We start from the raw sequence: 14,778 nt of genomic DNA, 5'->3' as shown, positions 1-14,778 counted from the left end.
AAGAGCCAGTCAGTGGCTTTGCCCTAACAGAGGCCATAGTACTTCGGAGAGATCCCTATTCTTACACGGGCTCTAAGGCTCCAACAGAACCGAAGCTGCCTGAGATATGCCCACACCGCAGCCTCTCAGTCCTGACACAAGGCTCTAAGCCTCCCACAAAACAAAAGCTGCCCGGGACATGTTTACACCACAACGCCCAGCCTGCTCTTGGCTCCCAAACCTTTGTGGTCAGCAAGCTCCATCCATACTCACTCGGTCTGCAGGTTTGCTATTGTAGTCCTCCCAAAGCTGTAAGGGTCCTTATCTGCAGAGAATCAGACACTTAGGGCCACAGAGGAAGGGGCCTAACTGCCCTTGGTTTATATAGGTCTATAGCTCAGGGCCGGCGCAGTACATGATGCCTAGACCTGATGGAAGACAACATCAAGCAACCTGTTTTCTCCATCATGCCATGCCAGCAAAGCAGATGTTAAGTTTGCCTGGCACTGAGGTTTGTTTTAAAGATGCTTTGATGGGAACTAGAGGCATCCTTGGTTGTTACCAGCAAGAAGGCTGAGAACCTGAATATCACAAGTGGGTCTGTGATGACATTTGGAAGCTAATGTCATAGGAGATATAATTCCACAGTGACTCTGACTGCATATTACAGGCATCTGGGGCCATGAATGATGGCCTCCAGGCTTGGATAAGGGTAGAAAATTGAAAGATACATTTTAAAGCTGGGGGCGGTGGCTCTACTTATAATTCCAACACTCAGGAGGGCGAGGGAAGGCTAGCCTCGACTACATAGTAGGATTGTGTCTCCAAAAATAAATAAATAAATAAATAAATAAATAAATAAATAAATAAATAAATAATAAAATAAAAGCAAAACCACACTTGCTGAAACCTGCCCAATTCTATAGGCCTTGTGGTTGGTTGGTTGGTTGGTTGGTTGGTTGGTTGGTTGGTTTGCCAGTTTTTCCCTACTTAGAACCAAAAATTGATATTTAAGGGGTCCCAGCTCGCAGCCCAGGTTCAGAGGGGTCTCTTCTAGATCTGGATGACAATTTTCCCACAGTCACCCTAAGACTGCCTCACTTCCCCCAGGGTCCACTCTACCAAACCGAGTCCCTCCCCTGTAGAGCCGTACTCCATCCCAACACAGGCACTGGCCAAGAAAGGGTCTCACCCAGCAAGTCTCCTGAGAGGTTGACAGGCAAGATGACACACAGGGACAAGAAGCTGATCACCACCAGAAGGAAAATGATATGCCTCTGGAAGGACAGGTAGTGGATAGCATCCTCTCCACACCACTCCAGGATCTGGTCATCACTGGCCAAGACACGCAGGGACACTCTTACCAGGCAGCGGTGGAAGCCAGGCCTACAGGCCTTGCATGGAGTGTTCATCCAGTCCTCACGAGAATCGTAGGAGATGGTATTTTATGCCACATCTTTTATTTAGATAGATGTAGGTACAAAGGCACGGAAAACCTATGTGACTTTAAGGACCACATACTCACAAAGGTAAAGCTATTGACTTGAGTTCCCGGGCCATCTCCAGCCCCAGCACCATGCTCTCAGTGAACTAACTACCATCTCCCTGTGTTCTGTTGCTAGAAACATCTGTGTTCCTGTCATATGATGGACGGATGAGGCGTGTGCATACAACTTTCCCACAATCCCTACTTGCTTCCACAGCAAGATGGCTACTGAAAGCCACGTTAGGAATGCCATGCAGTTCACCTGAGCCCTCCTTCTCTCTATGTCTTCCTTTCCCCAACCCCAGGATGGGCTGGGAGACTGAGGTGGGCCATGTTTTGAACACTGTCTGTCTCATTCCATCCCACTGTATAAAATCTTCTGTCTCTCCCTGCCATGGCCCCAGAAATGGGGGAATAACTTGATCCACCTTTCTACCCACAAAGAATTCCTAGGTCATTTGTAAAGTCCCAGGCTCACAACAGCCAGATTTCCTTTTCACAGAGGGAGGAGGGTCAGGGTTTCTTTCCACCTACTCCTCCCCATTCTGCACACAGAGGGGTTCCAAGGCTCCTGCTCCAGAGACCAGGTAAGCCTTGCATGGTAAAGCCACCAAAACATGAAGAAAGTGAGTTTGCACAGCCCAGCATCCGGCACCATACTGTGGATTCACACAGTCACATCGGAGTGGGCTCAGAACCGTCCGCTTCCCACCTCACACCCCCAGCAGAGCTCCAGGGTGCCATGAGCACATCCGACTCCCAAGGGTGTTCACAGACATGCCAGCGGGCATCATGCTTGCTCCACGCCTCATTTCAGGATGCACTTTGCAGCTAAAATCTATCCGCTTCCAAGCAAGCCAAGCCCACGTCCACTTGCTTCCTCTTGCTTCAGGAAGTTCACTGGACCCTGCCTCCCACCAGCAACCCCGGAACAACTCCCGCCAAACTCCCACTCAAATCAGGTGGAGAAACTGAGGCCCCGGGAGAGAAACTCAGAATCCCTAAGCCAATGTCCCCAATTCCACAACGTCCTTTTCTTTTACGGTATTATGTGATCTATAGTTTTGTTGTTTTGTTTTGGAGGGGCGTTTGTTTTGCTTTGCTTTAGACAGGAATTATTCTACCTGATATCGCTCATCGATTAAGTATGGATAGCAACTCTGCCAGATGGGTTCATATGCATCAGAACGAGTAAGTGGGGAAATTAAATTCTTTTAGCTAAGGGCTGGGGATATAACTCAGAAGTACAATACTTGCCCACTATGCACAAAGCCTTGGGTTCAATTCCATACTGACAGCCACCTCGTTTGGTTCAAAAGTTTATCACAAGATTCTCGAACCTTTGAAATCCAACTGCAGCTTGGGGATACCCAGTAGGTCTGTGTCTGTAGAAGGCCTCCTGCATACCTGCGTCCCTGTGCCCTGTCTAACGGGACTTCCCAGCCATGTTTGTTCTAGCCCTTATACACTGTTTGGGTCCTCAACCAGAAAAGTATGAGAGACACCACTTCAGAATCTAACATCTCAGCCTCTTCCTCCTGAATGGCCAAGTACCCACACGAAGTCACATGCTCCAACAGACACCCCATCTTACTCACTGCAGGTGGAAGATGGCCGTCAACCAAGGGCAGCATCCCTGGAGACAGAGAACAGGTTTTAGCATCCAGCACCCATGTCTTTGGGAGGCAGATACAATCACAGCTCTGAGATCACAGCTCCATTCCACTTGGAGCTGTGTAGAAAAGGATTTTCCTTCACACATTCAGTGAGTTGCCACCCCTCCCCAACTCTTATTCATGCAAGGCATGACCCCACAGCAGGTAGGGATTTAAAAAAAAAAAAAAAAGACACAACAGGAACCAGTCTAATGAATTGGAAAGCACCGCAGCACAGGCCTTAGAGAGGGGAAGAAATATGTGTAAGCTCCATGGTCTCTGTGGTCTTACTGCTCCATAAAGCCAGCTGGGAAAGACAAATGTTTGCTCATCACTCAGTCAACAGTGACTAAGTACCTATCAGATAGCTAGTGCCGGGGACAACACTGTATGAGACAGGATTCCTGCCCACGTTTGGCTCAAAATCTAGCAGGCATGTCAATAATTAACTCTTCTACAAGAACCATAAAGGTCAGAGACAAGTTGCTGACAAAGCCTAAGAGATCCACAGCCCGTCTTGCCTGGAAAGTCAATGGAGCCTTGCAGTGAGGGATCATTTAACCACTGTCTCCTTCCAGATGCTTCCATGTCCTCATGTTGCTGTTCATGTGGAGGGGAGCGTTCCCCAGAGCTGACCACAGTGCTGTTAGTCCTTAAACCAGGAGTGCAACTGCCTAGACCTCAGTCAATCTTCACTACCAGGCAGTACCCTCTGCCTTTCGAGCCATAAAACAACCATCCATTGGATACCAACCAGCTCATTCTCAAAGTCTTGTTGCCCTGAAGAAGAAGATGACAGTCTCTGGAATCTGGCCTCACTGTAGACACAAAAGGGGAAAAAATTATATATATATATATATATATATATATATATATATATATATATATATATATAATTCTGAAATTAAAAAAGGTTGAATATACATGTTCAGTATTTTTCTTTCTAATCTTAGAGTTCAGGATCAAAGCTATTGACTCTCAGTGGTAGTAGCAAATACAAACTATTCCAAAAAAAACAGAAGCAAGGCCCATAAACCCATATGGCATAAAACTCTGTGTTGGATGGGCTGCACAGGGACCACAGCTATGTGCACACTCCAAGGCCAGGGTATCAAGGGACCATGGCTATGTGCACACCCCAAGGCCAGGGTGTCAAGGGACCACAGCTATGTGCACAACTTCCAACCTCAGCACTGAACTGTGCACCTGCAGGGACTTCAAGGTGTCGCCTGTTTACTGGACATTTCCTAATACTTCCAAATCAATGTGTAATGCTGCATTTTACCCTGCCCCAGTGACTGAAATGACAGGAAATAGGGGCTTCATTCCAGAGAAACAGCCTGAGAAAGAGTGGACCCAGGGACATGAGGGAGCTTGGGAACAAGCTACCTCTGCACACAGGAAGCTGTTAAGAAAAAATAACAATACTTGCAAAGCCTCATCACTGGAATGGGTCCACTGCAAAACACATACATTCGGGGCTGGAGAGAAGGTTCTGTGGTTAAGAGCACTGGCTGTTCTTCCAGAGGACCTGGGCTCAATTCCCAGCACCCACACGGTGACTCACAACCATCTGTAAATCCAGTTCCAGAGGACCCAACACCTTCTTGTGGACACTGTCTTTTGGCCTCTGCCAGCACCAAGCACCCATGTGATACACAGACATGCATGCAAGCATTCATGCAAAACATTCATACATATAAAATAAAAATTGTAAAAGGGGGGCTCCCCCTTCTTGGAAGAGAGGAAGAGGAGAAATTGGGGGAGCGGCTAGCAGGAGAAGAGGCTGATATTAGGCTGTGGAGTGAATAAATAAATCAATTAATGAAAAAATTAAGGTGAGATATTGTCTTAAAAAATAAAAATAAATAAAAATAAATAAAAATAAATTAAAAAAAGCCGGGCGGTGGTGGCGCACGCCTTTAATCCCAGCACTTGGGAGGCAGAAGCAGGCGGGTTTCTGAGTTCGAGGCCAGCCTGGTCTACCGAGTGAGTTCCAGGACAGCCAAGGCTACACAGAGAAACCCTGTCTCAAAAAAATATATATATATGTATAATAATAATAATAATAAATAAAGTAAAAATAAGGGGATGGAGAAATGGCTCAATGGTTAAGAGCACTGACTGCTCTTTCAGAGGTCCTGAGTTCAATTCCCAGCAATGGTGGCTCACAACCATCTGTATTGGGATCCAATGCCCTCTTCTGATGTGTCTGCAGACAGTGACAGTGTACTCACATACATAAAATAAATATAATGTTTTAACAAAAAAAAAAAATCCTATGACAAGTGAAGTATCTCCTTAGAAAAATAAAATTTGCATTCTACATAAGAAAAAAAAAATGTTTCAAAAAAAGTCCCACCAGGCAGTAGTGGCGCACACCTTTAATCCCAGCACTTGGGAGGCAGAGGCAGGCAGATTTCTGAGTTCGAGGCCAGCCTGGTCTACAGAGTGAGTTCCAGGACAGTCAGGGCTACACAGAGAAACCCTGTCTCAAAAAAACAAAATAAATAAATAAATAAATAAAAATTAAAAAAATTTAAAAAGTCCCACATGTACATGCATACACACTGAATTTTATAGAATTTAATATTTTATATAATTTTTATTATTTTATATATATTTATATTTTATATATATTTTATATTTTATATATTTTTATATTATATATATTTTATATATAATTTTATATGATTTTATATCATTTAAGATACCAGTGGTAATCAGATACATAATTTTTTAATGAATCTTTAAGAGAAACACAATGTTGCCAATCAAGCTACAATTGATAATACAATCAATGCATGTTGGGCATGTTAGTACATACCTGTTATCATCCCAGGACTCAGCTGAAGGCTGAGGTAGGAGGATCATAAGTTCAAAGAAACCCCCCACCCAGGAGGCCAGGGATATGGGAGACGTCCAAATAGATACATACATACATACATACATACCATACATACATACATACCATACATACATACATACCATACATACATACAAAGAGACATTCCTATTCTAATGGTAAGAAAATGTTAAAGTGTGCATCTCAGAGTGAATGAACCAACAAGTTAAATACGGTGCTGTGTGTGAGTATGTGTGAGTGTGTGGTGTGTGTCTTTGCGTGTGAGCACTCAGGTGCAGATGTACGTGCACACACACGTGATAGCCAGGGGCCAACACTTGGCATCTTCCTCAGTGTCTCTTCATTTATGTTTTGGGAGAGTCTCTCACTGAACCTGGAGCAGAGTGCTGCAGCCAAGATGTGTAAAATATTACGTCAGTAAACTGTCAAGTGCTGTTTGAGCTCCCTGAAAGGCTGGCTCTGGAGTTATTCATTCCAGCCCTCAGCGCATCTCAGAACCAGACAGATCCGGCTCAAGGTGTCCTCCAAGACCCCTTGTCAGGGAATGAGATGCCCCTCCTCAGTTCTGTGACACGGAGGAAAGAAGATAGCAAAATAGCCCCAAGTGTGAATGGATGTATCCTTAACAGTTAGGAGGTAAGCCATTCCTCTCCTGCATTCTGAGGTAGGACTCATGCTCAGGCCCATGCTAACTAGAAACCGTTGAAGGATCTTCTGGGGGTAGAGTAACGTCTCCCTAAATGTGCCTTCCTTCCTCATCCCACCACTGTGATATTTCAGCTGAAGCAGTGACGGGCCTGGAGGGGGCACCTGATGTCTCCACTCACTTCATGCTGCCTCACCTGACACAAGTTCTGGAGGTTCACAGCAACCAGACAGAACAGGAAAATCTGGTTCTAGGACTCATCCTCATCCTTAGTAAAGGGCACAGAATTGTCCCACCCAGCATGGGACCGGAAGGGCCCAAGGTCTGGCCAGGGAGCCTATGTTTTACTAAGGGGCTTGTCCAACTTGAGCCCTGACCAGGAAGAAAGGCGGGCAGCTTCCCCACACCTGCCTTCCTTCTCAGTCACTGAGCCAGCCCTGACACAAGGTAATGAACTTAAATATGGCGTTCTAAGGAAGACGTGTTCAAGGTGAGCAAGAAAATGGCATCCTTCCCTGGTGACAAAACCCTAAAAGCAATGCTGACTATCCACAGCCTGAAACCAGAGCCCCAGGAGACAGGATCTTCAGACACTGGTTTCCTGTGAACGCAGCTCTACGCAGCAAGGCCTCACAGGGGTCTTTGGTGAGCAACAGAAAGGAAGATACAGTTCCTGGCACAGGCCTGGCTCCAGCCCATCCCAGAAACACACATACATAAACATGCATACATACATACATACATACATACATACACACACAAACATACACACCCACATACATGCAAGCAGACATGCATCAACATATGCACATGTATTCACAATGCACAGATATTTATACACAATAGTCACACTCAGAAGGATGCACAGACATGCTCACATTCTAGGTAAAATGTTCTGTTGTTTTATTTACCTGCCTGCTTCTGATACCAGGGCTATGCGGCCATAATCCCAGAATCTTCTCCTTATGATGGAAAATACCAGGATTAAAAACTGGAAGGAAAAAGGAAACCAAGTCAAAGGAGACTGCCTGGGCTGGGGCCGGGGGTGGGAGCAGCCAGACTCAGAGGCTAAAGGACTCCACACAGCTCAGAGGGAGCACAGAGCTCAGCAGCCTGGCACCTTCCTCCACTGTGCCCACGTCACCGTCACTGACGTCACTGCCTCAGGCTTGGATGGAGTCTCTCTAGTCAAGCACCAGCCACAGCAGACCCCAAGGCAGGTGAGATCTGACCTCACCAGAAAGGAAAAGCTGCTCCCCTCTTTACCTCATTCCAAAACCTTGTTCTTAGAGTCAAGCCCTCACTAGGTTGCCCAGGCTTGCCTCCAACTCCTGAGCTCAAGTGACCCTCCAGCCTTAGCCCTTAGTAGCTGAGACTACAAATGTGCGTGCGCCTGGTCTGATTTTTTTTTAAATTACACTTCATTTATTTTGTGTCCGATTCTTCACATTTACTTCCCCTAAAGGCAAGCTTGCAGACCCCACACAGCAAGTGTATCCATCCAGTAAACCCCATCATGCCCTGGCACCCCAGGCTGGCCCAACACCAGAGAGCTGGAACAGAAGAGCAGGCCTATGTGACAGCAACAACCTGATGTGCAGAGTGAGACCCATTCTGCCTATTATGTCCAGATGTCTGAGACGCTCAGACATCTTTTCTTCTCAGACCCTTTCTGCCTTGGCCAGCTCTCTACTGTGTCTTTGCCTCTCTCTCCCCAACTTACATGGGCTCCTTTGAGAGTCAGAGAGGGGGAAAGACATCTCACATAGCACAGGCTTTCCTGCTTTGGTCATATGTTTATTTAGTTTTGGGGGTGGAACCTGGAACCTTAGATGTACTAGGTTTTTGAGGGCAGATGTTATTTCCTTAAGGGAAATCCATTAGCCCTGAACTTCTAGGGAATTCTTAAGTGGAGACAGTAAGTGGGTGATGTGATCCCAAAGACAGACGAGTCCCACTGTAGAACAAACACAAGCCTCTCAGGATGCTGTCACCCTCTGTCATTTCTTGCCTCTTTGCACAGTGTGGACATCTCCCCCATACCTAGGTCTTCTCTGGTTTGAACATAGCCTCCACTTGACCCTATAAATTCCTACAATAAAAATGCAAACTCAGAGGGCTTGGGGTAGCACAGACTGGTACAGTATGAGAAGACTTAGCTTCACTCTCCAGTGCAAATAACAATAATCTTTCCAAATCCATCCTGGTTGTGTAAACCTGTCATCCCACCTAGTTGAGTAGCTGAGACAGGAGGATTGCTTGAGGCCAGGAGCTCAGAGATCATCTTCAGCAACATAATGAAACCCTGTCCCTCGTGGAAAAAGAAATCACTTTACCCGCACAATCTAGATGAAAGCGACTTTGTCCCTAAGCCTCTCCCCATCCTGCCTGGGCCCCACTTAGTCCTGCCCAGACCCCTCACCTTAGCCACCTCTCCCCCTCTGCTACGCCCTGCCTGCTCCCCCTCTTGGGCCCACAAGTATGGATAACTGTTCTCCTGCTGGAAGGAGAGTGCTGGGAATGCTTGTTAGTAGGGACTCCAATTCTCCTGAAAGCCAAGGTGGAAACAGGCATTTTCCCTTATCAGCCCAGATGAGCAACCATGTAGCAAACCTCAAGGGCAACAATGTAGACCTTGGTCCTAGGAACCAAAATTAGGAAGAAATGCCCTTCCTGCGGTCAAGTTTAGGGTCAGGAGATGTGGGCATGGGAACCCCCACTCCTGCCTGCTAGGAACTGGGGTCCTCTGACTATCTCCCCTTCCATCCTTGTTTTTCCACCCAACTTAGCCACCCTGCTCCAGGCAGACCTAGGATGTGAACTCCACGCTCCCATCTACCCCATGGTCTCTGCTTTTAGAAGCTAGGGTCAAGGGAACAACTGTGTTTGGGGGTGTTTGTTAAAAGACAATACATGTTAACCCCAATAAGCCTAAACTAGTCAGGCTGGGATGTGGTTCAGTAGGGAACTGCCTGTGGAGTGTGGAGTGTGCAGAAGGCCCTGGTTCTATCCCTAATGTAACACACATGCGTGCGCACACGCACACGCACACGCACACACATCTCAACCATTGTTGAGTCACACTGCAAAAATAATAACACCTGTTTCAAATGGGAAGAATCTTTGTGAACAGTACGTCACTATTAAGGAAAGAGACACATGTCCCCTAAGGTCAGCTCAAAGATTCTATTTCTGGTTCCCGAAAGCTCCAGGCATCCTAGGGCAAAAGGAAACACCACTTACACTAGAAGCTGCACCTGCTCTAACCCTGGTCCACATCCGCCATTTGCATCTCTCATGCCACCCACCCTGAGGGCCAGTGAGACAACACAGGACTAGCTGGTGGCTTGTGTAATCTGGACCACACTGACACAGGAGGCCCTACTCAATCCCCAAATCCTTTGAGGAAGGATCATTACAATGGTTCCAGACTCAATGTCTCTCCACCCCATGCTCAGGGTCACAGAGCACACACAGGCTACCTACCTACCTAAAGTAGAGTACGTACCTCAAGTGGGTTTCCTAGAAGGCCCTAGAGAACAAGGGGTTAAACACATAACTGAGAGGGGATCTTACCAGAAAGCAACAGACATCTAGGAGCAGGACAGTGGGGATGCCTCCAAAGGTGACCCCCTGCAGCACAGTGCTGTTTTTAGCCGAGTTGTAACAATAGGAGTCATTGGGACGGTCCCCAAGACTCAGGCGTTCGCGGATAGACACTGCCTTGGACGGCCAGGGATCCAGGAATGGGGAGCTGGTCATTGTGCCTTCTCTCCCTAGAGAACAAGAAGTATGAGATCACAGTGCAAACTTTCCCCCAGCCAGTGCTGCCACAGCCAAAGGGAAGCACTTCCCACCTACTACCCCACACAGGTGAGCACAGACTCAGAAGACAGCCACGAGCACAATCCGGACATACTCTGTGCCAGGTAGAATCCAGAGACTAGCTTCACTTACAGGAACAGCCAAGATGGTCAGGAATGCAAAGAGCAGATGCCCCAAAAAGGAGTAAAAGAGGTGAAAGGGTGGGGTGGTCAGAGGTAGCCACTGCTGAAGTTCCTCTAGCCTCAAGTGCTGCTGGGAAAATAACTCCCGCAAGAGTCCTCAGAGCATCCAGAAACAGATAGGAGAGGAGAGAGGACCACAAAGGCTGGGAAGAGGAAGAAGCCTCAGCTGCCAGCTGAGGAACAGCCAGGAACACTGTTGGTCCATCGGAGAAAAGGACAGGAGCCCACACCAACTATTCTCAGAATGTCAGAATGTCCAAGGCTGGCTGACTTGTTCTTGGAATCCAAAGTCCAGAAACTTACAGCCACCCACGTCCCAAACTAAGAAGCTGGGTGCCACAGAAATGAATCTCCAACCTGACTCCCAGAGCCCGGGTCTTCACTCTGTAACTGCCATCACAGAGGGCTTCCCAAAGAGAGAGAGACAAAAGTGGGAGGGCAGCCAGAGGGGAGAGGCCTAGGCCTTCTCCTGGGTGAGGCTCAGGGCAAAGCTGTACTCAGCTCCACCCTCTACCATTCATGCCTCCCCTCTAACAGAAGGTTCAGTGTTTCAAACAGGCACAGCTGCAGGCTGCAGGCTGACTCCTGAAGGCTCCCAGAACCCCTGACAAATTTAATGGAAATCTACAGTCTGTCCCCTGGCACTGAGGCCTGAGGCCTTGGGGGCCAGGCTCTGGCCTGCTTTCCACATCATTTATGACTGGGAAGTCGGAAGGAATCACCTCCCTCCTCAAACTCCCAGCTCCCCAAGTCTGCTTAAATTGTAATTCTCAGAGGACTTCCTTCCTCAAAGTCTGTTTCTTCTGCCTGCTGGAGAGGCAGAAGTATTAGGAGCAAGAAAAGGGGGTGTAGAGAACTGGAAACAGATGTCTGAACTACAGAAAGTGCTAGTGAGGGGTCCTGGGTTGGGTGAGGTAGGGTCTCAGTTCTGACTCCTGACACTGCTGGCAGATACACACAGACCCACACACACATGCCTGTGCAGACTCACATATGTAATACACACACACACACACACACACACACACACACTCACACTCACTCACTCACTCACTCACTCACACTCACACATGCCCAAGACACTTGCAATGTGCCTGACTGAAAGTGAAGGAAGGATTGGGAGGGGCGGGGATTGGGCTTAAGAGAATGGGCCACTTTCTCCTTCTATATGGAACTTCAGTGGCTGTAGTTAGACCTGTGTTTGGTGCCACAGGGCTAGTGGCTGAGAGCAGTCATGAACGCCACGTGTACCTGTAACTGACGTTCTTCCTGTTTCTCACCTTTAGACCTCACCCAGAGGAGCAAGCAATGGTCTCAGAAGACCTGCCATCCCAGCACTCAAGGAGGAAATAGGAGGATCAGGATTTTAAGGCTAGCCTCGGGTACACAGAAAGCTTGAGACCAACAGACATGGCTCCAGCCTCAGTGCTGACACCTCCTGAGGTTTCAGGCACCCTGGACACTAATGGAAACCTCCACATAAGGCTGTTTCAAAAGAGGAAAAAAAGTCACCAGGACGTCAGTACTTGGAAACATCCCTGCCTGGTGATGCAAGGCTGTACTGTTGCCACACTTAGGAAGGAAGGACTGTGGGCATCTGCTAGAGAGGTCCCCAGATGGATCAGCCCTTCCCACCCATCCCCAACCCCTGACAGCTCCAAGTTTTAGTGAGTCAGGCCTCTGGCCTGCTTCTCATTTCCTGCTAGGTTGTCCTCTTTGACCTGCCCCTGCAGCACCAACATTCACACACTGTCCTGATGCCACCAGTGTCACATAAGTCACAGGGAGCCACCTTCTTCCAATATAGGGTTTCAGAGCAGAAACCCTCCACACTCTGCTGTGACTCTAAGACCGGCCCAAAGTCTCTCATCCCACATGCCCATTTTCTGGTCTTGCCCAGTGAGTTTCTTCCTACCTGGCTTTCACCTAAACTCCTAGAACAAGATCTGCAGCACCTCCCAGAGCCCCTCTGTGTCGCCCTGTTCCTCTCTCTTCACCCAGCAACTCTAGCTTCACATCTCTTGTCCAATGGAACTAAGCCCTGCCAAGGTCAGGAGGGCCTCTCTCCCTCAGAAGCACAGTGGCTCTGGGCTTGAGGTGGCATACCAAGCCAAGGCCACATACAGCCACCTGGAAGGCTGCTGCAGCACCCAACGGTCCCTTGGAGCTAGAATTAAAGAAAATGGGCCACCACAGAGCAAATAAGGAAGGCTTGGAAAGAGAAAATGAAGAACATCCTCATAAGTTCTCACAGAGGGAGTACTGTCCGAAGGAAGGGAGGGGCTGGGTGGTGCTGGGAGCAGGAAGGGTGACTCACCAAAGTTGCTCTTTCAGGGGCCTGGAGAAACAGAGAAGCCTTGACCCTGGAGGGTACCTGTAGCTCCCTTTTCCTAATGGCCGGCCACACTCCTAAATCATTTTTCTCTTGCCAAGCAGGCTTTCCAGAAGAATCAACAAAGTTTGGTAAGAACTAAGGTAGAGAGGTTGTGGTGGCACACACCCATTTGTACCCCAACATTTAGGAGGCAGAGGCAGGTGGATCTCTGTGAGTTCTAGGCCATCTGGGGCTACACAGTAAGACTCTGACTCTAAAACAAAACAGAAACTCTACAGGAGGTCAGCCTGGGCACAGGCTGGTCCAGTCACAGGCTCCTCAGCAGGTGGCCTGTGCAGCCTCAAGAAGATACCAAGGGCAGCTGCTCTGCCTCAGCATCCCCTGTGGACTAGAATCAGGGAATTCAAATACGGCAGAGCAAACAAGGATGGCTTGGCAAGTGAGGGGATCAGAAGCCACAGTCCCAGATCCTTGGTTCTTCCAGTGGGAGCAACCGGTCCCCACTCAGCAGCTGCATGAGTCAGAGGCTACTACTGAAAACATTCCCTAGGCTCTCAGTGAGACAGCCCTTTCGTGCCTTCCCAAAGGAACATGCTCTGAGAGGGCAGGTGGGAACACACCCATCACGGGGCAGCCAGGCCAGACAGAGAAGGGCTCTGGGTATGGGGAAGAAATCAAACAAGCCTCTAAGGGATGGGACTGCTGCTCAAAGCCAAGGGCATGCCTAGGACATGCACGGAAAAAAGCTGTATTCCAATCGCATCGCTACGTGGGGTGAGAGGGGCCTTAAAAAAAAAAAAAAAAAAAAAAAAAAAAAAAAAAAAAAAAAACAGTTAAACACTGTGGTCTCAGGAGCCCTGCCTAGGTACACACACTTAGCAATAGCCATCATCCCACATACAACGAATATTCGTACCCGAAAATGCTCAGCGCTCCACCCCAAACTCTCAACAGGGCAGGCCCTGGGACCCAGCCAGAGCTTCAGGGCAGAAAATATATTTCCAGGCCTTTTGCAAAAGTCCCCACAGCTGTTTGGCACCTGTTTGGGGCTGAAAGACAGCAACTCCACCTCACCCGAGGTGTCAGGTAGCCAAGCTTATCAGGTCTGGGTAAGTTGTTGTCGGATGTGGTTTCTTTACGGTCGCATCTCTTCCCTCCCCCTCCCGCCCTTCCCCAAGTCTCCAGTTTTTCTCCACCGGGTGCTACTAGGACAGGAAGGAGTGGTCACCGGACCCGCTCGAACCCGGTCTAGCCTCTTAGGAATTAAGGAAGAAAAGAGGGCTCCGACGCTGCCCTTCGGGTTATGCAGAGAGATGGGAGCCCACAGACAAACTCCAAAGCCCGCGGAAGAGGTGGAGGGAAGCATTCGCCACGCAGCCAAGAGCTGTCAGGAAGTTCCAGCGGCGCGGGGTTTGATTGGCACTCTCTAGCCGCCTATCGGGCTACTGTCACCAGACAGTCCGAGGGAAGGCGATCCGAGGCGCCCTTCCCTGCGAGGACCCCGGCCAGCGCGTCCTGGGAGGGGCTGGCCGCGACCTCCCGGTCCCTGCTCCCCTTCCCGGTTTACCTGCGGCAGCGACGCGGCGCGCGCGCCCGGGGGAGTGGTCAGTCCGTACCTGGCGGGGCGGGGCGGCGTCCCCACCACTTAAAAGTTACAAAGTGAAACTCCGGCGCCTCTTGCACATGCGCAGAACTGTGTCCCCGTTACCTAATTTGGACTCTTTGCTCTGGTCGGCGCCAGCTGGACCTCGAGCACTGTGCGCCGGGCAATGAGCCCCTCTGTGGTTCTCTAACCCTAGTCCAC

General features: G+C 48.8%; 1 protein-coding gene across 8 annotated transcripts in view; it reads right to left on the bottom strand.

Annotated features, from left to right (window-relative positions):
• Tmem63a (transmembrane protein 63A) overlaps nucleotides 1–14,778 on the bottom strand; it is a 35,155-nt gene extending 20,377 nt beyond the window's left edge. Inside the window, exons 1-7 of one of the 8 annotated variants that reach the window (XM_034520694.2) lie at nucleotides 14,591–14,778; nucleotides 10,209–10,408; nucleotides 7,544–7,623; nucleotides 3,875–3,938; nucleotides 3,064–3,101; nucleotides 1,172–1,314; nucleotides 253–304 (exon numbers count right to left, since the gene is read on the bottom strand). In XM_034520694.2, coding sequence (XP_034376585.1) covers nucleotides 253–304; nucleotides 1,172–1,314; nucleotides 3,064–3,101; nucleotides 3,875–3,938; nucleotides 7,544–7,623; nucleotides 10,209–10,394 — 563 coding nt within the window. In that variant the 5' untranslated portion in view covers nucleotides 10,395–10,408; nucleotides 14,591–14,778. The other 7 variants (XM_034520693.1, XM_034520697.2, XM_034520696.2 and 4 more) reach the window with 7 other exon arrangements.

Source organism: Arvicanthis niloticus, chromosome 16, assembly GCF_011762505.2.
Source record: "Arvicanthis niloticus isolate mArvNil1 chromosome 16, mArvNil1.pat.X, whole genome shotgun sequence".
In the NCBI taxonomy this organism is placed as follows: domain Eukaryota; kingdom Metazoa; phylum Chordata; class Mammalia; order Rodentia; family Muridae; genus Arvicanthis; species Arvicanthis niloticus.
Note: the sequence above shows the minus strand (reverse complement) of the source record. Positions and strands in the feature narration are given on the sequence as shown.